At 45.1% G+C, this 22172-nt stretch overlaps 1 protein-coding gene across 8 annotated transcripts in view; it reads left to right on the top strand.

The window, feature by feature from the left end:
• The window catches only part of Arid1b (AT-rich interaction domain 1B), a 323358-nt gene that overhangs the window by 260968 nt on the left and 40218 nt on the right, over window positions 1-22172 (top strand). For 7 of the 8 annotated variants that reach the window (XM_090337916.1, XM_090337917.1, XM_090337915.1 and 4 more), the window contains 2 exons: window positions 508-687; window positions 10346-10673. In XM_090337916.1, the coding sequence (XP_090194042.1) occupies window positions 508-687; window positions 10346-10673 (508 nt within the window). The remainder of the gene's footprint in view (window positions 1-507; window positions 688-10345; window positions 10674-22172) is intronic. The other variant, XM_090337918.1, reaches the window with a different exon arrangement.

The following is a 22172-nucleotide window of genomic DNA, read 5'->3' as shown; positions in this document are numbered from 1 at the left end:
CTTGCTGAGGGAGGGGTTGATGTTGTCCTCTAGTGGACGGAGAGAGAGCTGAGTGGAAGGGGCTAAGCACCCGGCAACTTCCAGCAGGCTAAATGTCATGGTAGGGCAGGGCAGTCCTGGGTTCAGGGGAAAGCCTCGAAGGACTTCATGCAGGAGGAAGATTTGCCCTCATGTCCTCTTATTATTCTTGAAAGATAATTCTGGCAGCTTTGTAATAAACAAACCCAATAGAGCAAAAGGGCAGCTCAAAGACTGATTAGAGAATTAGTAGGGGCAGAAGACTGGAGCAGGAACTAGGTAGAGTGAAAATAAAGGTGTATTTCAGGTGTAGTAAGCTGGGGGTGCCAGCACCCGAGTGGCACATGGCAGACCTTGGAAGAGAAGCATGTCAGAGTACATGGCAGAATGAGGGAGGAAGAGGCTCCAAACTGAACGACCAGAACACAAATGGAGCCCTCCAGATGGAGAACACTTGCATTTACATGTTTCTGTTTATTTCCTATTTAGGTTTTATGGCAGGCACACAAAGAAACCCTCAGATGTCGCAGTACGGACCCCAACAGACAGGACCCTCCATGTCCCCTCACCCTTCTCCTGGGGGGCAGATGCATCCTGGAATGAGTAGCTTTCAGCAGAGTAATTCAAGTGGCACTTACGGTCCACAGATGAGCCAGTATGGACCCCAAGGTAAAGAAAAAAATATTCCAAAATCAGTTTTGGTGGGTGGTAGAAATTTTCATATGATGGTACTTTAAGGTTTTAATATTTCTAGTATATGTTAAGATTCCAGTGTTTGTTACTTGATAGAGCAATACAGATCTACAGTTTTCTAGATGCCCATGACCAAAAGAATAATAGCCATTATTGATTAACATTTGTGTATCTAAACACTATGCTGAGTGCTGCTTGTGTGAGTGATATGAATAAAGGCATGGTCTCTCTCTGGGATACAATGCCAAATGTCTGGTCCTCAGAAAGTTTCTAATTTAAAGCTTACAGTTTGAGGTTTATCTTGTGGTTTATCCAGTTTTGTTTCAAGTAGGACCTGCCTTTATTAGATTCCTGCACCAGTGTCACCAGATACAGCTTGCTAGCCTGCCTTTGGAGTGCTGTTGCGGTTTTAAGTCCTCACTTCTCTAATCATCACTGTCCAGCTCTTAGGACAAAGCTTGATACAGATTTGTGTCTTAGTAAGGCAAGGGGGAGAGGGGGACATGAGTGGACCCAAGCCTCTTGTGCACTGTTTACATTCCGTCTGGAATATAAACTTTATGGGGGGGGGTGATCTAATACATAGTCTTTAAACCTCATGCACACATACATACATAACATATATACTCACACGAATCCACACATAACATACACATGTTTATTTATACATTTGATGTCACTTTTGACAAAAGAACATTTGTTCCTTCTTCAAATTGTGCTGACTTAGACACTAATACATAATTCAGAAAACAATAAACCATCTGACACGAGGCCCAGCATTTTCTCATTTCTGAGAATGCAGAAACATTCAGAATGAAAATGAGTGCTCACCACGAGAGTGTCGTTAGTGCTCCCACAGTGCTCTCACCCGTGGGCCTAGCAAGGCCTGCGCATGGGAAGTCTGGTGTCTAAACTAGGGCTGGTAAAGAAGTCTATGGAACCAGCCAGTCACCATGGAAACGCCTTGATGACCAGCAAGGCATTCAGAAGGATAAGGCACCTCAGCCCTCTTCCTGGTCTTTTCTGAGGAAATCTGATCTTTCTGTGATAGTGCTTCATAATTAAGAAAGTTTGGGGACGGGATCGTGGCCTAGTGGTAGAGTACTTGCCTAGTGTGCATGAAGACCAGGTTCAATTCCTCAGTTCCACATACATAGAAAAGCCAAAAGTGGTGCTGTGGCTCAAGTGGTAGAGCTCTAGCTTGAGAAATCCCAAGAACAGTGCTCAGGCTCTGAGCTCAGGGCCAGGGGTGGTGGAAGAGGAGGAGGAGGAGGAGGAGAAGAGGAAGAAGGAGAAGGAGAAGGAGAAGAAGTTGTTGTTGTTGTTTCTCTAAAGGATTTTAAGCAGTATAGTGCTAACCAGTGCACCACTGTTTCCTTGTCCAGTGTGTCTCATGGTTTCCTCAAAATTAAGTCCTGGGCTGGGAGTTTGGCCTAGTGGTTAAAGTGCTTGCCTAGCATGCATGAAGACCCGGGTTCAATTCCTTGGTACCACATACATAGAAAAAAGCCGGAAGTGGTGCTGAGGCTCAAGTGGTAGAGCTCTAGCCTTGAGAAAGTCCAAGGACAGTGCTCAGGCCCTGAGCTCAAGCCCAGGACTGGCAAAAAAAAAAAAAAAAAAGAGTATCAAAATTAAGTCCTAAACAGTTTTCTGCAATGTTAATTCTAGCAAGCTTTAGAAGTTTGGTTCCACCTGACAGTGGTCATCATCCGCCTTTCCCTGCCAGCCCTAAATGCTGTCACGGAGCAGCCTGTGACTGAGGCAAGGCCGGATTCAGTCCCTCGTGCTTCCCACCCACCCAGACCCACCCCTGGCCCTCTGCAGAGCTAGTTCCTTAGATGCTGTGGAAAGCAGTTTATCGGTTGGTGTAGGCACAAGAAATATGGACTTCTCTTCAGAATATAAATGGAGACAAGGTTGGCTACCTGTTCTCAAAATCAAAGCTGCTGGTTTAGGCCTTAATGCTTAAAGCCATTATCTTCTAAATGGACCTCTGATTCTAAGTAATTCCATCTTAGACCCTTTCATGTGCTTGTAATATATGAAGACAGCCTTGGACTCGCCACTGCATCTTCTTTTAGCCTTTAGCTTGTGCTGCAGGATTTGAGATCCAGAGAGATCTGTATGTAGAGTGAATGTCCTTTTTTTTTTTTTTAAATCAGCCGCTCAGTTTTCTGGAATCCGTTGAATTTGAAGATTCTTCATATCAGAGCCCTGACCCTGGGAGAACTCTCATCCAAATTGCTGTGTGTCCTTGGAATATTGCTTACTCTCCGAATTACTTTCCTCTGGAAAATGAGAAAATTGCATTATAGAGCCTTGGAAATTGCTTCCAATTCCAGTGTTCCAAAAGCCTAAATTTTGTTTCAGTTCCAGGGCCTTTTGTATTAACGCTACCACCAAGTCCCCACATAATAGTTTGGTTTATGTGGGTGCTTAGGGTATGAATACTGATGTGGGCTGGGAGCAGAAGCCATTTCGAGTAAGGACAGTACTTTGCGCACATAGCACCCTCCTGTGAGGGTCCCTCCCTGGTGCCTTCATCTGTGTGCCTCCGACCTTGTCTCCTCTCCATGGGGTGTCCCAGCACCACCGCCACTCTGAAATGTGCTTCCTCCAAGGGCCCTGCACTGGTGCTAGCTGTCATGGCTTAAGCCGGTCCTGGCTCTGCCCAGGCAAGCAGCCCTTCACCTTGTGGAGTAGCCATCAGGAAAGCTCCTCCCTGTGCAAACCTTACTAATCCTTAAAACAAAGTCCAAGATGACATTGTTTTTGTCTTACTTTGCTTAACTAAATATACAGGTAGTAAAATATGCTCAGATTGCGTCTTTTATTACAAGATTTAACATTTCTGGAAAGACAAGTCATTAGCATCCCTAGTCTGTTCTTCACTCGATGACTCTCCTGGGATTACTTGTTCAAGAGATCTCAGGGGAATATGTCTGACAAACTCTTTTGCAAACTGTTTGACTATCAGGAGCAACATCTCCAAAATCATAAGCAGCAGCATTTATTGTGTGCCTTCATTTCATGCTACGGGTGGGTACTGTACAACTCCACACACGGAGGCAGAGACATAGGCAGAACAGATGAACACCTAAAGGAGACAGTGACCGATTCATGTCTCTTAATGTCTGGGAAGCCTGTGAGGAAATCTCCAGGTTGTAGATGAGAAAACCAAATCCTTGAGAAGTCAAGTCACTCACCCACCATTCTGCAGCAAGGCCAGAGTTCTACAGACAGTGCTGCAGAAGCTACTTGGGCCCCCTGGCCAAACATTCCCAGACTCCCTTGCTGTGCTTCATTCAGTGATCTGCACCTGCCTGCTCGCCTCCAAGGAAGGAGGAAGGAGTACCAGCATGGAACTTGTTTTGGTATACCAAGAATGCCCTCCAATGAAAGGAAGGGAGAGAAGTGTGAGGAATGTATATTAACTGCAGCATCTTAATTATTAAATATACAAAGAAGATGAAACACCTAAACAGGTGGACATATTTAGTGACAGTGTGTTTTATGAAAGCACTTTCCTACCTTCACACAAGCGCACATAATGACTTCCCTTACAAAGTGTGCTCCGGGGTCATGGGTATTTGGCATTCCTAAATAGAAAGAAATTATGTAATTAACACAATTATGCATGGTAAATTTGGGGAAAATCATAAAATCACTTTAATTTTCATAGCCTTTTTTGTTTTCTGGGGACAGCGACTCTGTTTTATACCTGTATATTCTAAAAAAGCATCTATCATACTGATTATCTACAAAAACCTTTTTTGTCATAAAATTTCAAAAAATAAGTTCAGCTATAAATAAGCACTTTAGGCAATTAGCAATAGTTCCAAGTCTAGACTCCCTGCAGTTATCCGTCGTTTGTGCAGTCGCATCTGGGAGTCCACACAGGACGCTGGGATGCAGCTGTGCAGGTGGCACTGGCACCGCCCCATTTGTGTAGTATATGTCTTCGGAAGCAGGACTTGCAAATAATTAAGTCTGGTGAGCCTTATATTTTTCAGTCACATTGGTAAAGATGTGTTTTAGGTTTCGGTTTTTGCTCTGAATTGGATGCCATTTGAAATCTTCCTTTTCCCTTCATTCTTACAAATTCAGCAAAGATAAACTTCAAATGATATTCAGTTGAAATGAATGCAATTCCAAAATAGTGAATTACACAGTAATAATCTTGCAACTCTTTGAGTTCCAGAGGAATAGGTATGAATGTCAAAAGTTGTCAGCTACTTGAAAGTGTCTGTAGATGCCTGTGTCACTGTGACCCAGGATTCTCTGCTCCACTCTCCTAAGTCCAAATCGTGGGCTTCTGACTGATTGGAGCTAAATGAATCCTGTGCTTAGCAGAGAAGCACATTGCCTGGCTGATGAGGACATTGGAGACCCTGCGTCTCCTGGCTTTTTATGCAAGTGGCTCCGTATTTTGTTCCTGACACAGGTTGTAATGCACTTGATGGGATTACAGTTTCTTATTACATTAATCTTATTTTATGTCTGACAATGTAAACTGACAGGACTAATTCTGTAGTGTTTTCTTTTATTAAAAGAATACTCTAAATCTGTCTCATTAATATTAGAAAAAGTCAAATAGATTATTTTATAGCCAAAGGTAAGCAAATATAAGCAGGTTTTCTTTTGATGCTCAGATTTAACCTTCAAATTAGAAGTGTTTAAACCTGAGCTTTTCTTAGACGATTATCATCATTTTATCAAAAGCTTTGATAAAATGTTTTCCTTTAGGAAAAAGTTTAAATTGTATCATACGTCAACTTAAAATGAAAAATTAAGGTAACTTTAGTTCTAACTCGATAATTCAAGTTGGCACCCAGAGGTGGCGGGCGTCCGTCCCCTGACTGACTACGTTGCTGTGGTAGACGTGGGCTACTTCCGGCCTGCTCGGTCCATCAGCCAATCAAACAGCTATGGGCATGCCGCCTTGCTTGACCTCCAGCAAGGGACCTTTCCCTGTGCAGTCCAGTGCATGTTTAAGAGGAAATTGCCTATTAAGTCAGATTGCACAGATCTTCAAGAGTAGCCCCAAGTTTTCTTTATCTTGGGATTTGAACTTGGTCTAGGCACTGAGCTTCTGTTTGCTCAAGACTAGCACTCTACCAGTTGAGCCATAACTCCACTTCTGGCTCTTTTGGTAATTAGTTGGAGGTTAGAGTCTCATGGATTTTCCTGCAAGGGTTGACTGCAAACCATAATCCTCAGATTTCAGCCTCCTGATTAGCTAGGGTTACAGGCCTGAGATACCAGCACCAAATTCAATATATCATTGTTTACTCCTTTTTATATACTTTCCTCTGTTTGAACTATAAATTTTGAGTATCTGTGCATTATGAAAATAAAGTTCCTGGGCCAGAAGTGTGGCCTAGCGGTAGAGTGATTGCTTGCCTAGCTTGCACAAAGACTCAGGTTCGATTCCTCAGAGGTGGTGCTGTGGCTCAAATGGTAGAAAACTAGCCTGAGAAAGCCCAAGGACAGTGCCCAGGTCCTGAGTTCAAGTTCCAGGACTGGTAAGAAAGAAAGAGAGAGAAAAAGAGGGAAAATAAAGTTACTAATATAACACAGTATAGTAACATGAAGATAATTTTTCACTTATTAAAAACTTAGTATAGTTTTGTCTTTCCATAACAGATTCTACCCATGTATGTTTAGTTTTCCAACAATAGTTATGGTTATTGAATACCTGTCCCCACAGCAGCCTCATTAGAGAGATACTCTTATTTTATTGAAGGGAAGTGCTTTAATGACAAGTAGCTTTTGAAGGCTGTACGCACAGTGGTAGATACTGGCATCCTGTTGTGCCCTCGTGTCCCCAGGGGATACATCTCATCTCAGCCTTGGTGATCATTTCTTTTCTCCTAGGAGAGGCAGCAGCACAGCAACTCTCTTTCTTGCCCACCAATCTGTAGATTGTCTTGGCTTCACAATTCTTATTGCCATGTAACAGTGTCTGTTACATGTGTTCTGTATTTGCCAATCCTTGCCAACAAAATGCAAACTGTTCATGATTTTCTGCTGCATGTCCAGCACTTAGCACAGAGCCTGGCATGTAAGAGGCTCTTAATGATTGTTGAGTGAATACTGCTAGAATACTGGATTCCGATCCAGGGACACTGCCTATTCTCCTGCCTTGCTTCCATGACTGATGGGAACATGATCCAGTGCCTAAGAGTAATTTAAAATACAGTGTCTGCTCTTTGGGAGGTGAGAGCAAAACTGATGTTTGCCTTGTGTTTCTGTGCTTCTGTATTAGGGCATTGACCTTGCATTACTTTGTAATTACTTTTTTTTTTTTTTGCCAGTCCTGAGCTTGAGCTCAGGGCCTGTGAGCACTGTCCTTGGACTTTCTCAAGGCTAGAGCGCTACCACTTGAGCCTCAGCACCACTCCCAGCTTTTTTTCTATGTACCAAGGAATCGAACCCAGGTCTTCATGCATGCTAGGCAAGCACTTTAACCACTAGGCCAAACTCTCGGCCCCTATAATTACATTTTAATAGAAGTCAGTTGCTGAAGCATACTTCCAAAAATGAAACAGTGATACTATAAGGCAAAAAAAAATAGATCTATCAGAAATTATGTAACCTAAAAATATATGATTTCTTTATCCATTCAAAAATCATATTTCCCTACAAATAGTAAGATTTGATATAACTTGGGGTAAGTTAGCTTTTATTTGAACATGTATTTGTTGTTTTCTTAACTGTTTGGTCCTGACTAGAGGATTGTGTATTACTGTGAGTGGAAAAATAAAGTTGGAATATGTTTTTGTTTGTTTTGGGGTTTTTTTTTTTTTTTTGCCAGTCTGGGGACTTGAACTCGGGGCCTGGGCACTGCCTCTGGGATTGTTTTGCTCGCACTCTACCACTAGAGCCACAGCATCACTTCTGGCTTATTCTATGTATGTGGTACAGAGGAATCAAACGAGGGGGTTGTGCATGCTAGGTTAGCACTCTACCCCTGAACCACCTTCCCAGCCCTCAGCGGGGTCTTAAAACTGAGGGGAGTGTGGATCACCAAACTGAAGTGTTACATAATCAAATCCGAAGTTACTTGCCATCCTGCTAAAATAATGGCAATGACTTGCGTGGCCTGGCGCGTCTCCCTTTCTCTGGTGCTTGATTATAACTCCTCAAAGGTTGAAATCTGAATTCATTTGTGGCCAATTTTCTGAAGCTGGTGTGCCAAGATGAACCCATGTGAAATCAGTGGGCTCTTGGACTTGGCGACAGGACCAGTCCAGCTGAGGTGGGCTGGCCCGGCATCTGCCTTCATTGTGCCTAATGCCGCATCCATCTGTTTTCTGTCAGAGCTGATGCCAACACATTACTAATCTATTAGGGGAACAGGGAGAGAAGATGGCACTTCTCATTCCAGCTTCCTCTCCTGTTTTGCCTGGTACACATAGGTGGTTTCTGGCGTGTGGGAAGGAAGCCACACTGGCGTGTATCATTTCTTGCCTCATGCAATCTCGATGAACAGTGGTGGGGCAGGTTGAACACTGCTCTGCTGCTTGGGGCTGGAGATGGCAGCTGTCACTCGTCTGCAGTGGCCCTGGAACTGTGCTGGTCTCTGTCGCATGGCACAAAGTGGGGAATACCTCTAATCAACACCGCCCTTCCAGAGACGTTCATTATTATCCAGACCTGTCCATTCAGAGTCTTAAGAAAAAGAAGAGAGACCTGCATTACTTTTCCCTCTGTAGTCAGAGCACTTACCTAGACATGCGGTTTTGAGCAACCACAAAGTAATTGAAGAAAAAATAGACTCAGAGCCAAGAGCTAACTGTCCTTCTAGGTGCAAGCCTGCAGACCCAGTGGCCAGAGTGGCTTCCTGCCTGAGCTAGAAGGCTCCGCTGTAAGAAAGCCCAGCCACCCACGCCCAGTTCCTTCTCTTTAGTCTGTAAAGGTGTGAGAAGTTGCAGTAGATGGCAGGCCAGCCAGAGATTTGGTCATTCTTTCCCTTGTGCATAAACATGCAGCCATGACTTGAGGCAGGCCTGAGGTACATCATTGACACCATCCTAGCATCAAGCAGACCTCAACGAGACCAGAAGTCTTCTCTCCCTAAGAAGACCATGATTACACTGCCATTTTAGTTTCTTCGAAAGCAAAGAGCCCATATGGTTTCACTGAAGGAAAAAAAAAAAGCTTTTTACCCAATGAGTCACCCATCAAATACCAGGGAAGGGTGGAGAGTAGCCCTCGAGTGCCAGCATGAATGGGTGAATTAATTACTTACTCATTCAAGCCATGAGTACGTATATTTATTTTTAATAAAAACAAGAGCCAAAAAAGAGCACTTCATTGATTACCAGATATCTGAAGGGGAGAGGGTTGGAAAGTCAGGAGGGAGGAGGAATCTGAGGTCCTGGTGGGAAGAGAGCTTGGTCCTCAGTGCCTGACTCTCCCCTGCCCCCAGGGCTCATGTGGTGCCCTTCTCACCCAGAGAACTGGCAAACAGCCAGCAGGTTTTCAAGGACTTCAGCGCTTCCGTAGAACTTTGCAACTGATGAACCATTATGATATTTTTATCCTTACAAACAGGAAGTTTCTGTGTAGGCTACCTGTGTTCCTGATGCTGGCTGCCAGCCCAGGCCTGTGACCGAGGCACCCCTGCTCCTCTCCTGCCCCTCTCCCTGCCCGGTCGGTGCCTTTCTCTGTCCTCAGCTCCTCATGTCTGCTACTGCCTTGCTGACATTCCTAAGCCCTGCTCTAGCCTTCCTGGTGACATTTGGATCCAAGATGCTGCTGACTTGAACCAGGCACTCTTTCTGTGGCTCGTGAAGTCATTTGTTAGCGTGTCCCAAGATTGTTCTATAGCAGGCCACAACTATGGCCTACCTTAGCACATATCCTGTGTTTGTACACTCACTGCTGTTGAAGCCCTCCTGCTGGTGGGTGTGGCTCCTTTGGGACTATTGTAGACTCCCAAGAAGCCTAAACTACTAACTCTCTGGTCCTTGGCAGGAAATGTGCCGCCCTACTGTGTGCATGACCTACTGTGTGCAAGAACTTGTCATCAGCATCATGTCACAGAAGCTCCTAGCAGAGCAAGCACCTCATGAGTGAGACAGTGTTGAATGTCTTGCAGATTTATAGTCACACCTCTCTCTAGGATGAACTGTTTCTACAGTCACCATAACATTGTTACATAAGCACACAATTCTTCATTGCTCAGGAGGCCACAGATCGGAGCGTGGTGTGATCAGACTAAACAGTAGGCCCAGCCTCCCTCGCTTAGGCCTCCACTCCTCCTCCCCTCGCTTAGGCCTCCACTCCTCCCCTTGCTTAGGCCTCCACTTCTCCCCTCACTTGGGACAGGTTTCTTCAGTCGCATTGAAGTGTCCCATTCTGAAAACAGCTTGGATTTTGCCTCTGTGGCAGGGGTCCTGTGGGGGCTCTTGGTCACAAGGCTTACTCTGTAGGAGAATCTTGTAGACATGCAGCGGTAGCGTGTTTTGGGGCCTGGCTGCCTCGTGGGCACCAATAGGAAGGTCGAATGGGGATCATGGCCAAAGCAGAGGTCAGCGTAGTACTGCCCAGAAGTGTTCCTGGGGAATGTTTTTACAAGTTGAAAGATGAACTAAAAGGCTTTAATGTGTGTTTTCTTTCTGTTTAGGTAACTACTCCAGACCCCCAACATATAGTGGGGTACCCAGTGCAAGCTACAGCGGCCCAGGGCCCGGTATGGGTATCAGTGCCAACAACCAGATGCATGGACAAGGGCCAAACCAGCCATGTGGTGCCGTGCCCCTGGGACGGCTGCCGTCAGCTGGGATGCAGAACAGACCATTTCCTGGAAACATGAGCGGCGTGACCCCCAGCTCTCCTGGCATGTCTCAGCAGGGAGGGCCCGGAATGGGGCCGCCCATGCCCACTGTGAACCGGAAGGCCCAGGAGGCGGCTGCAGCCGTGATGCAGGCTGCTGCAAACTCGGCACAAAGCAGGTATGCGCGAGGACCGTGCGTCGATGCTCTGGGGTTGACATGGGACCACGTAACCAGTATCGAGCCCAGGGCACTCACTTCCCTAGAGAACCTGAGAGCAGGACGCGCTTTTGCTTACTGGTCTTCTCACATTGAAGGTATCAGCCAGAGTCTGAGGTCGAGAGAGTGGCAGAGCATGTTGTAATCCACTGAGTGAAAGGGTCTGAGTGGCGGGCACACCACCAGAGGAGGAGGCATGAGGCATCTGTGCTCAGTCCCAGCACCTAACATGCCAGACCCCACACTCAGGCAATGGCTTCCATCCCGCTTGAAATCTAAAACACTGAAGAGATACACCATTTTCAGTCCCACCATAGTAGTCTTGACTGAACAGAAACGAGATGTGTGTCGTACGTTGGTCTAAATGTATACGTGTGACATTTTATGTTGTTGTATTTTCTGGGTCTGTCTTTGTCCAAATCATATATGAGTGTTAAAGCAAAAATAATAGAAAGCTTACATTGACAGGGCGAGGTTTTAGCTTTGGTTACTTGTTTTTAATTCTTATTCTTAAGTACTTGACCTCCACAAGAATGACAAAGGTGGCTTTTAAAAGAAGCAGACATGAACATTTCTTAAAGCACATGAGAAGACTCATGTCTCAATGGTGTTGTCAAAAGAAAAGGTGGTGACTTCTGTCAGGGAAATTAAAGCTCATTGTGTGCACTGCGACAGGGAGGAGGGAAATGAGAAGTGGTCAAATGTGTCCCTTAGTTCATTCTCCACTAAGGCTACTGTTTGGGGAAGGTACAGACCCCTCAGACTCATTGTTTGCTCCAAATTCTGATGAATTTCCTTTGATAACTTAACATGAACATCCATCACTGCTTCCCCCTTCTCACCCACATCTCGAGCAATCAGTCATCTTGCAACCAGACTCCAGGCCTTTGGTGGTATAGGGATAAACGGTCCTATGACACGGTTCTGCTGGTCCTGTTGAAGTTCTAATTTAGATTGAAATGAATTGTTCACAGTTGCAACTCATGATGGAGGAGTTACTTCTTTCTGTTTGGTAGGGAATTGAGGACTCAGTGGATCTAAGAAGAAGCTAGCCACAGAGTTCATTAGGGTGGAATTCTACTGGATCCAAGACTCACCATGTTCCTTTCCGAATCTGTTCGTCATCTTAAAGAAGTCCGTGTGTAAACACATTCCCATGCATTTTATTTTGTTTCAGATCAACAGACCACTTCGTGTCTTGTCTGCACATACTGCTCTGCTTCGCTCTGCATGAGTTTGAATGAGGCTAGTTTATTTTCTTATTTTTCCCCAAGTCAAAGCTATACTTCAAATTTACAAACTCATATTACATCTGAGAAACATATTTTTCTCTTATTTGCTGCATCTCCCACCGTTGTTTTAGTGGAATTTGAGCCTGTACCACCCTGGGGCAACTGCATGGTCTACATTATTCTGACCTTCATCTGAACCAGTCAGAAGAGGCTGCTCTTCTGTCCACTTGAGGCCACCATACATTAAATTGCCTCCTTATTCAGCCATTCTGTGGCTGGCAAATGCCCCATTTCTTCTTCCCAGCATCCCAGCTGTGGCAGCTCCAGGCTTCCAGGATACACCCGCTTGACCAGTACAGGTAGATTGCAACACCCCAGGCTCACTGCAGGACTTACTTGTTTCTTGATAACTTACTTGTTAGCCAGCTTGGCCTCTGGCTGCAGAAGGTGTACCCACGTTAAGACTATGAAAGATTGCACAAGAAACTCAGCTCAGGGTCTCTTTGTTTTTTCTAAACCATCCTGCAGCACTTAGGCAGGAACCAGGGACCAGCATGCCGCGCTGGGGTTTATCTCTCCATGACTTTTGATGTGGCGGCTTTCCTTTGAGCCTGAGAAAGAAAAGAGATAATTTTATGTCCTTAAAAAATCTCAGCTACCATGATGCCCGCCTTTGGGGCATAGGAGAGATTTCCAGGCACCACTGAGTCTGTGCTAAAGCCATCTCCAATTTCCTTTTTCCAAAGAAGATTAGAATGTTGAAGCCACGGGGGCAAAAAAAAAAAAAAAAAAAATCCAAGGCAGACATTTCTACCGAAATAGGTATGGTCATATTATTGTCCATATAGGAACTACACACAGCAACAAAAGGTGCCTCCTCTTTCCTGCTACAGAGCAATATAATATCAGGCACTGTTGCCATGTTTGGCTGAGTAAATTTTATGTTGTTACTGTATTATGTCAGGGGGAGACCAAGTGTACCCAATAGATGGTTGGGGTTTACACGCCTCTGTGCAATGCAGAACAGGAGCCATCAGCTCACTTTGTTCAACAGCAAAGTTTCCAGAACTGTGCTTTCACTGCATTTATGCATGCACAACACAGACAGCTTTTAATAGTTTGGATTCATTATGCATTTATTTAGTCAGCAGGAACAAATGATCATTTTGTAATTGAAAAATTTTGTAAACATGGTCATAAATAGAGGCCAACAAATACCAAATTCTGTAAACATAACCCTCAGAATGAAATGATAATTTAGAATGAGGTAGGCTTCCTTAGGAACCTGCCTTTTCCTCTTCTGCACTTTCTCCTGCTACCTTCAAGGTCACTCATGAGTCCATAGGAAGATAATGAGTGGCAGGAAGCATTCATCATCGGCTGCTGAGCCACAGGCCCTGTCCTTTACCAACTCACGAGTGCTGTTTAGACCCACAAAGCTAGTTTGGCAGTGCCTTGCCAAGCCACATTAAGCAGCTGTGTAAAATGAATTTAAATGGCATGCATCAGAGGAACTCTCTTCCACTGGGGCAGAAAATCAATGTTAGCTAACCAGCACGAGAAGATCAAATCTGCTTCCGCCAGCAGCATCCAGATCGCTTCCTCAGGATCTAACGCCTCCTTGTTAATTAAAAATAAGAAAGGAAAAAGGTTGGGGATAGTATATGTAAGTCTTACCAAGCGAACTCAGCAAAGGTTTGTCTTTGCAGGCCACCATGCCTGTTGGCTATGAATTTTGCTTTTCATGTTTACAGTGTTCTTCCTAAAAAAGAAAGAAAAGAAAGACTTCTATTTTAAATCTCCCTTCTGTTCCCCTTTGCGCAGTCTATGTACCCTGTTGTGCCTTTTTAGAAGTGCAGACTCGAATAGAAGAGCGCATGTGCCTGTGTGTGACTTGTTTCCATGCTCTGACTGAGCAATCTAATTTTCAGCATGCTTCCACTTTCCTTATTTAATAGCTCCTTGCAGCAAACTTGCGTTGTTGGCCTTGTTTTCGCTCTGTGAAATGTAGGCTGGTCTCTTGGAAACCAGTTTGGGATACAGTGGGAAGAAAGGATGACTTGGCCTTTCAGGAGACTCCTGGTCACCATTTGTCATGAGGGCCCTTCCCCAGGGAAGATCCTAAAGAGCCTGGGACAGAGTCACAGCGGGATAGTGAGGGATGAAGTCTGGGAGCGAGTATGGCCGTTAGGAACAGAAGCTCAATGAAAAGCGGAAGCTCATGGGAGTTAGACTGCAGGCTGGATGAATGTGAGACATAGAGCAACAAGGAAGTTAGCCAGCTATTTCATTAGTTCTAGTTTCAAGAGTGCTACTCTGGAGGTAAGATCTGTCCCCCGCATCAAATGAAGTTAAAGAACATAAAGGTGGGCATTGGGAGTTTGACCTAGTGGTAGAGTGCTTGCCTAGCATGCACAAAGACCGGGCTGTTTGATTCCTCTGTACCATACACATAGGGGAAAAAAAAAAAAGCTGAAAGTGGTTGTATGGCTCAAGTGACAGATGCTAGCCTTGAGAAAGCCCAAAGACAGCCCTAGGGCCTGAGTTCAAGCCCCAGGAGTGGAAGGTGATTTTTCTTTTTACCTACTGCATAAAGAGATTCTTTGCTTCTGTTGTAAGACGATTTACAGTAGAAAGGACCAAGTTCCGAGTCTTAGGTAAGTTCATAGCACAATGCTAATATATTTTTTACTGAGAAAACACCTTGCTGTTTGATTTTAAAGCATCAATGGTTACTATAATATTAGTTTGAAAAAAACAGAATTAGAAATACTACTTGTTCTTATGAAAAGCCTAGTGGTAACTGGCTGTAGAATCAGGTTGGGGGACTTGGAGCTATTATCTGAGCATGAGAAAGCCACAGGCTGCCAAAAGTTTGGAAAAGTCTTTGCCTCCTGCCTCTAGATGTGTCGACTTGGAAGCCATGAAGCAGTCTAGACTTTACAATTATAAAATGACGGAATCCATTGTCTGTAACCTGGATGCTGAGGGCACCTGCACACACATTAAAATAACTTTCAGTCATGTTGTCAATTTTGTATCCATTCTTCAGTTCTAGATAGAATCTGGTTTTGTCCAACAACCATCATCTCCACCAAATACAATATGTGTGTGCGTCTGGATATTTCAGGTTTTCTTGGAAATGCATTCCATACAGGAAGTGTAACCTCCCTGGATTTGCAGATGTAAAGAGCCCGAGGTCCTTAAACTGACACAGATGGACAGATTTTAATTCCTTAATTCCCTATCACCTTTCAGATGAACCTCAGACAGGTCTTAAATTATTATGTCACAGATCTGGTGAGAATCTTTACAATCAGTATTTGATCTCAATCATATGTTTGTGTATGTCTGGAGGGTTTGGGAACACGGAGGTGGAGAAAAACTAAGGCCTCTGTAGTCACCTACACAAGGAGGCACAGGAGAGCAGAGGCCGGCCCCTGTCCCATTTGTCTTGTATGGTATTGTCCCTAAGCTAGATTTGCTTTAAAGAAGAAAAAGAGAAACATCACTTGTGTCCTGGCCTTGCCTAAAGGCTCTCTTGCTATTAGAAACCAAACCCTAGCACAAGTCTCAGTGAGACCAGATAGGCCTGTGCCTGCTATTCACTGGCCTCAGAGAGTCAGGAAGAGGTGTTTTGTTTTGTTCATTATTTCTTCCTTTCCCTTTTATTTCCTTCCTTTCTTGTCCTCCTTTCCCACCTTTCTGGGCTTTTGTTTTGTTTTGGTCGGTGGTAGGACTTGAACTCTGGGCCTGGGCATTTTCCCTGAGCTCAAGACTAGTGCTCTACTCCTTGAGCCACAGTACCACTTCTAGTTTCCTAGTGGTTAATTATAGATAAGAGTCTCACAGACCTTTGTGCCCAGGCTGGCTTTGAACCAAGATCCTCAGATCTCAGTTTCCTGAGTAGATAGATGACAGGTGTGAGCCACTGTGCCTGGCCCTTTCCCACCTTTCTACACAGGGAGTTTTCCTTCTGGGGCCAAACACTTGAGGGTAAGTGACAGTTACTCACTGGCACACAGGTGGCCAGTTGCCCATATAGCCCTTTGCCATTGCCCATATAGCCCTTCCCGTTCTTCTGACCCTGTGAAGATACATGTATGTTGGTGAGTTGCATAAGAACCCTGGGCGTGTGAGGCAGGACAGGACCCGGCATCCTGCTGCCCTCAGAGTCCCTTGTGGAGTCACTGAGCCTCTCAGGCTCACACTCAGACTTCTTCGATTTGAAAAGTTGATACAAAAAGAAGAAAATCAATTTGAAGTCTCACTACACTTGTCTAGAAAGAAAGAATGGCTCTGGTGACTATGAATGAGTATATACTTGAGGCTTAGTATACTTACATCAAATCAGAACAGGTAGAATCACCAAATAGTTTAAAAATATTTTAGTCAAATAAAGCACTTTAATATTTTAATTTTTCTCATAGACTCCTTTCCTCCTGAGACTGGGACTTGAACTCAGGGTGGCTTACCCTTACTCTGCTTTCTTGCCTATGGTTGACACTCTACCACTTGAACCTTGCCTTTGGCCGGGCTTTTTGCTAGTTAATTGGAGGTAGATCTCACAGACTGTTTTGACTAGCTGGCTTTCTCCAGATCTCAGCCTCCTGAATAGCTAAGATTACAGGTGTGAGCCACCAGCATCCTTCTTCTTCCCCACATCCTCCCAGGACACACAAACCCGTGAAGTCTTAACCATCAGTTCACTACATCAGTGTCTTCCTGGCTACTTGAACTGCAGTCTGCCTCTGCCAAGGAACAGCTGGACCCATTTAGAGACTAACAAGTTAGTGTGGCTTTTGGATATCCAGTATATGTCTCATGTGCAGGTCACACCCACATGCCTTTCAACAGCTGTTCTTTGTTGAGATGCATTTGTAATTCACATAATGTGTTCTGTTTGGCAACAGGGCCCTTTCTCTGTGCTATTTTCCTCTTGAAACCAATATGACACAATTTGGGTGGTAGAAGAGCCACTGATGTAGAAATACATTATTGGAGCATCAAGTGACAAAGAGAAGGGGCAAAGGCTCACAAACATGTCAGGCTCCTGGAGACTGCAGTCAGTCTGAAACGTAATGAATGGTTTCTGTTAATGAAGATCTGGCCCTTTGGATTTTTGGACAGTTAGGTTTTAGCACAATAACTATGATTTGAAAAGTCGTGTTATTTAAAGATCGAAGATTTCAAAAGCCAATAGTTGGGTTTTTTAAGATTTCTATAAGTAAACACTATTCTCTCCATTATGATCTAAATAAATGCTCTGATTTCATTTTGAGCCTATTTTCCTTCAAGATTTTGAATTTGAATATTGTTACTTCACAGTTACGATTTCTATTAAATCTTTTAGAGTTATAAAACTATTATGGAACTTAGTATAACATGAATCTCCAAACTTAAAATAGTGAAATGCTAATTCTAAGAAGGCTGGAATTTTTTTTTTTATTTTATTTTATTTTTGCCAGTCCTGGATTTGAGCTCAGGGCCTGAGCATTGACCTTGGGTTTTCTCAAGGCTAGAACCCTACCACTTGAGGCATAGCACTACTTCGGCTTTTTCTATGTATGTGGTACCAAGGAATTGAACCCTGGTCTTCATGAATGCTAGGCAAGCACTCTACCACTAGGCCAAACTCCTGGCCTGATTTTTTTTTTAATTATAATGAAGATCTAAGGAATCAAAGATTGAAAAGGTCAGCCTTCCATGGAACAGAACCCCAAAGCACCCTCACAGGGTGGTGATTGTCATCTACAGATTGAAAACACTCACCCTGATCCAGCCAAGTGGGCGCTAGGCCATGTGCTTGTGTTTCCTCCTGGTGTCTTGTGTGTCCTGGTACAGAAAGCCATGCTGCCCTGAGGATTGCTGGATAGGAGAGCATCCATGGCCAGTGCAGGGAAGAAGGGAAGGAAGGCTATGATTTCCGGGCCTCACTCTTCCTATCCCCATATCCTTGGACACAGGAGCCCCCACCCTCACTTTCTCCCCTGTCAGTCTCTCTCCCCTCTGCAGAGCAGAAAGTTACAGGAACTACTGCACTGGTAACGTATAAGGTCTTTGGGTGATATTGGGATGACAGCATCTTCTCAGCTCAAGTCCAGTAGCTGCTGAAGACAGCAGGAAAGGTATGTCAATAATGAAGCAGAGCTGTTTGGGTCCTTTCACAGGAAAGTACCATGAAAACCTTAGACCACAGGCAAGAGGCAGGCAGGGTTCTTTGGACAGCTCACAACACTTACTACTAAGGACTCTGAGGTACAGCTTCCTCTGCCTTAATCTTGGTATTCATTCTTATTTTTGAATTCCATTTCCACTATCACAAACTTTGGAAAAAAACAAAACATCACAGTCATAGCCCATATGGTTCCCTCCCTTGCTTAGAGAGTGAGCCACATGGGTTACCTTGGTTAGAGAGGAGCCACATGGGTTACCTTGGTTAGACAGTGAGCCACATGGGTTACCTTGGTTAGACAGTGAGCCACATGGGTTACCTTGGTTAGAGAGTGAGCCACATGGGTTACCTTGGTTAGAGAGGAGCCACATGGGTTACCTTGGTTAGAGAGGAGCCTCATGGGTTACCTTGGTTAGACAGTGAGCCACATGGGTTACCTTGGTTAGAGAGGAGCCACATGGGTTACCTTGGTTAGACAGTGAGCCACATGGGTTACCTTGGTTAGAGAGTGAGCCTCATGGGTTACCTTGGTTAGACAGTGAGCCACATGGGTTACCTTGGTTAGACAGTGAGCCACATGGGTTACCTTGGTTAGACAGTGAGCCACATGGGTTACCTTGGTTAGAGAGGAGCCACATGGGTTACCTTGGTTAGAGAGGAGCCACATGGGTTACCTTGGTTAGACAGTGAGCCACATGGGTTACCTTGGTTAGAGAGGAGCCACATGGGTTACCTTGGTTAGACAGTGAGCCACATGGGTTACCTTGGTTAGAGAGTGAGCCACATGGGTTACCTTGGTTAGAGAGGAGCCACATGGGTTACCTTGGTTAGACAGTGAGCCACATGGGTTACCTTGGTTAGAGAGTGAGCCACATGGGTTACCTTGGTTAGAGAGGAGCCACATGGGTTACCTTGGTTAGACAGTGAGCCACATGGGTTACCTTGGTTAGACAGTGAGCCACATGGGTTACCTTGGTTAGACAGTGAGCCACATGGGTTACCTTGGTTAGAGAGGAGCCACATGGGTTACCTTGGTTAGAGAGGAGCCACATGGGTTAACCTGGATACTGTGCAGTCATTGGCAGGAGCAACTCCCTGAGTCCTCTGCTGCTTTTCCAGACAGGATGGGGTGGGTAGGACATGAGAACAATGGCTTCTCACTCTACCTTCCAGCCCTCCTGCAGCAGGAAGGGCTGCCTTTAGCTCTAGAAATGTGGAAGAATTTAGGGTTGTTGCTGCTGCTGCTGCTGTTCTTAAAATTGAGAAATATTTCATGTTCCCTCAACAACGGCATTCTCTGTTGGAACTGGTTACAAAATAATGCTGTGGCATAATATGTGAGATGGAGAATATGGAACCAAGTTAGGGTTTAAGCCTTATGTACATGAACTATGTATATGAATGCCTCCATGATACATATTCTCACTGCGAGCTCTTCACCTAGACAGCATTCCGGTGCTTGTGTATCAAGCTCTCTGTGCTGAGCCCCCTGTGCTGCTCAACAGGTGGTTTGTCATTCCCTCACACCTGGAAAGGGATATTCTGGTTTAAGGAAAAAGAATAAGAAAACTAAGGGCTGAAAGTGTGGCCTAATAATAGAGTGCTTGCCTAGAATGCGTGGAGCCCTGGGTTCGATTCCTTGGTGCCACATACACAGAAAAAGCTGGAAGTGGTGCTGTGGCTTAAGTGGTAGAGTGTTGGCTGTGAGAAAGCCCAAGGACAGTGCCCAGGCCCTGAATTCAAACACTGACAATTTCCCAGCATTAGCAAAGAAAGAAAAGGGGGGAGGCGGGGAAGAGAAAAGAAAAGAAGGGCCAGCCCATCTTGTAAATGAATGGAGACGAAAATGGTGTTGTGTTATCCAGATAAAATTGTAAGTTAAAAGTATTCTTTCTGTGGAGAAACATTTATAACAACTGAATTTTCACTCATGCATTTGGGTCTTATTTTTGCCAAGCCTATGGGATATTACAGGATACCACAACCCACAAAGGTCCCAGGGTCACCCTTGCAAGGAGACTGCAGGTGCTGGGACCCACTGCTGTGCTATGTGGCCTTGGCCACTGGGGACCCATCGCTGTGCCCCACGCGTCATTCATGCTGTGCACAGAGCCATCATTGTGCTGACATCCTGCAGGGAAGGACTAGAACTGAAGTATCTGGATCAAATGTTGCCGAAACATTTGACTTCATTTCTGTATGGTTGCCAGTAAGTAACTCATAAAACAGAACAGTGACCTGCACACACCAGAAGTTAATTTGAGGAAGAAGAAAGCATTTTTTGTTATCACATTGTAAATGCTATTTTTTTTTCTTTTTTTCACACTAACAAGGAAACCCCTCAAATTCCATGTGTTTGGGCTTTGAATCAGCAGGTGAGGGCCAGTTGTCTCCTATGGGAACAGGGGAGCTGGTTCCTATAGTGGGATGGAAAGAAAGACTAAATCTGCAATCACACAGCACAGCTGACAAGTGTGGGAGCTGTGAAGTTGTAAAGTAGCAGCAAAAGCGCTATCTCTCTCCCACGGTGTGGGCCTCTGGGGAGGCTCAGAGTGAAGGAGCAGGCAGCCTCCTCAGTACACATCAGTACGCAGTGTGCAGCACTCACTCCTCCAGGATGCCTGGGGGAGCACAGCTCTTTGGACAAATGGAGGGTCAGCCAGGAGGCAGACTCTGGAGATGGCTGGTGAGTGGCGCCAGCGCTTGTCCACAGTCAACCTGAACAGTGAGGTCTCTTTGCCAGAGAGACCACTCTGGAGAATGTGCCAGCAAAAGCATTAGTACCACCCTGGTGTTGAAAAATAATGTTCCTCAAAAAATAATAATAACTTGAGCGTTTCCATTACCAAAGGATTTGGAGGTTAGTGGTGTGTGGCTAGAAAGTATGTTTGTCCCAGAGCGGGGTGGCCAGCATCCTGCCCACAGGCCACAAAGGCCCTCCGAATCACTTGGCACATGCCAGGGCAGACAGCGCTTTTCATATGCTTCTTGTCAGCTGTCCGTGGCCCATCTGCCTGTATTGATAATTGGTAGCTAAGGATGATGTTATAAATACCCAGATGATCTTTGGCAGAGAAAAGGGTGCCCTCTCCTGCCCGCTGGTCTGTGGGTCTGACAGGCATTGAAGCTTTCTTTGAACAGCCTGCCCTGAAGCTTGAGAGCCCTCTACTTTCCAGGTTTGGGGCCACACTTTGGGATGGGCACTCAGAGGCCAGTGCCCTGTGCCCCTGCTCCCCCAGAGCCTCTTGTCCCCCCAGCAAGTGACCTTTTTCCCTCTCCTTCTAGGCCAGACACCTGTGAATCATCTTGGCCCTTCAGCTCCCCCTCCATGTCTGACTCCTCACTAAAGCCTATCTGTCTGTCCTGTGCTGCTCAGCTCAGCTTGTTTTACGGGTTGCCTAGACTCTCGCCATGCGTGATCTCAACACTGCAGGCCCACTTCTTGACTTATGCAGTCACTATTGTCTTTAAAACACACATCTTCCAGCGAGATACCCCTTGAAAACCTCTCACTGGTTCCAGCTGGTCTTAGGATAAAGACAGAACTGGGAGCTTCACAAGAGGCATCTCTAGAGTAGCATGCTAGCCCGCTGTCCTTCCTCCTTGCCTAGCCGTCTGAGTGGGTGAAAGTCCATGCCTTCTTCCAGGAGCTTCTTGCCCCTGAGCTAGAGCTCATGTGGATTAGTCCCCTGGCCCCCCTGCCACAGCATGGTTGGCTGCCCTTGTTGTTTGTCATGTGTTGTTTTCTGGGCCATTGTTGTGTTCCTCCTCACTCTTACTTGGCCAAGTGGTCATCACGATGCCTAGAAGTGATTTCTGATTGACTATAGTTCTAGGATGTCTCTTGAACAAAAGGGTAGAGTATTTGGTTTTTCTGTTGTGGTGTTTAAATAGCATGGGGTTCTGTACGGGAACCTTCAGTTCTTAAGAAGCTTCGGATTGTTTTGTTTTTAATAACAAAATGCCACTTTGCCCTCACAGGATTGATTGTAGCCAAAGCCACAGGCTTGTGGAAATCATGACATGGGTTTGCTCCCAGCGATGCCAGGGCAT

This window comes from Megascapheus bottae, chromosome 8 (genome assembly GCF_031878675.1).
Source record: "Megascapheus bottae isolate mThoBot1 chromosome 8, mThoBot2.hap1, whole genome shotgun sequence".
Taxonomy (NCBI): Eukaryota; Metazoa; Chordata; class Mammalia; order Rodentia; family Geomyidae; genus Megascapheus; species Megascapheus bottae.
This window is presented reverse-complemented; position numbering and strand designations above follow the sequence as displayed.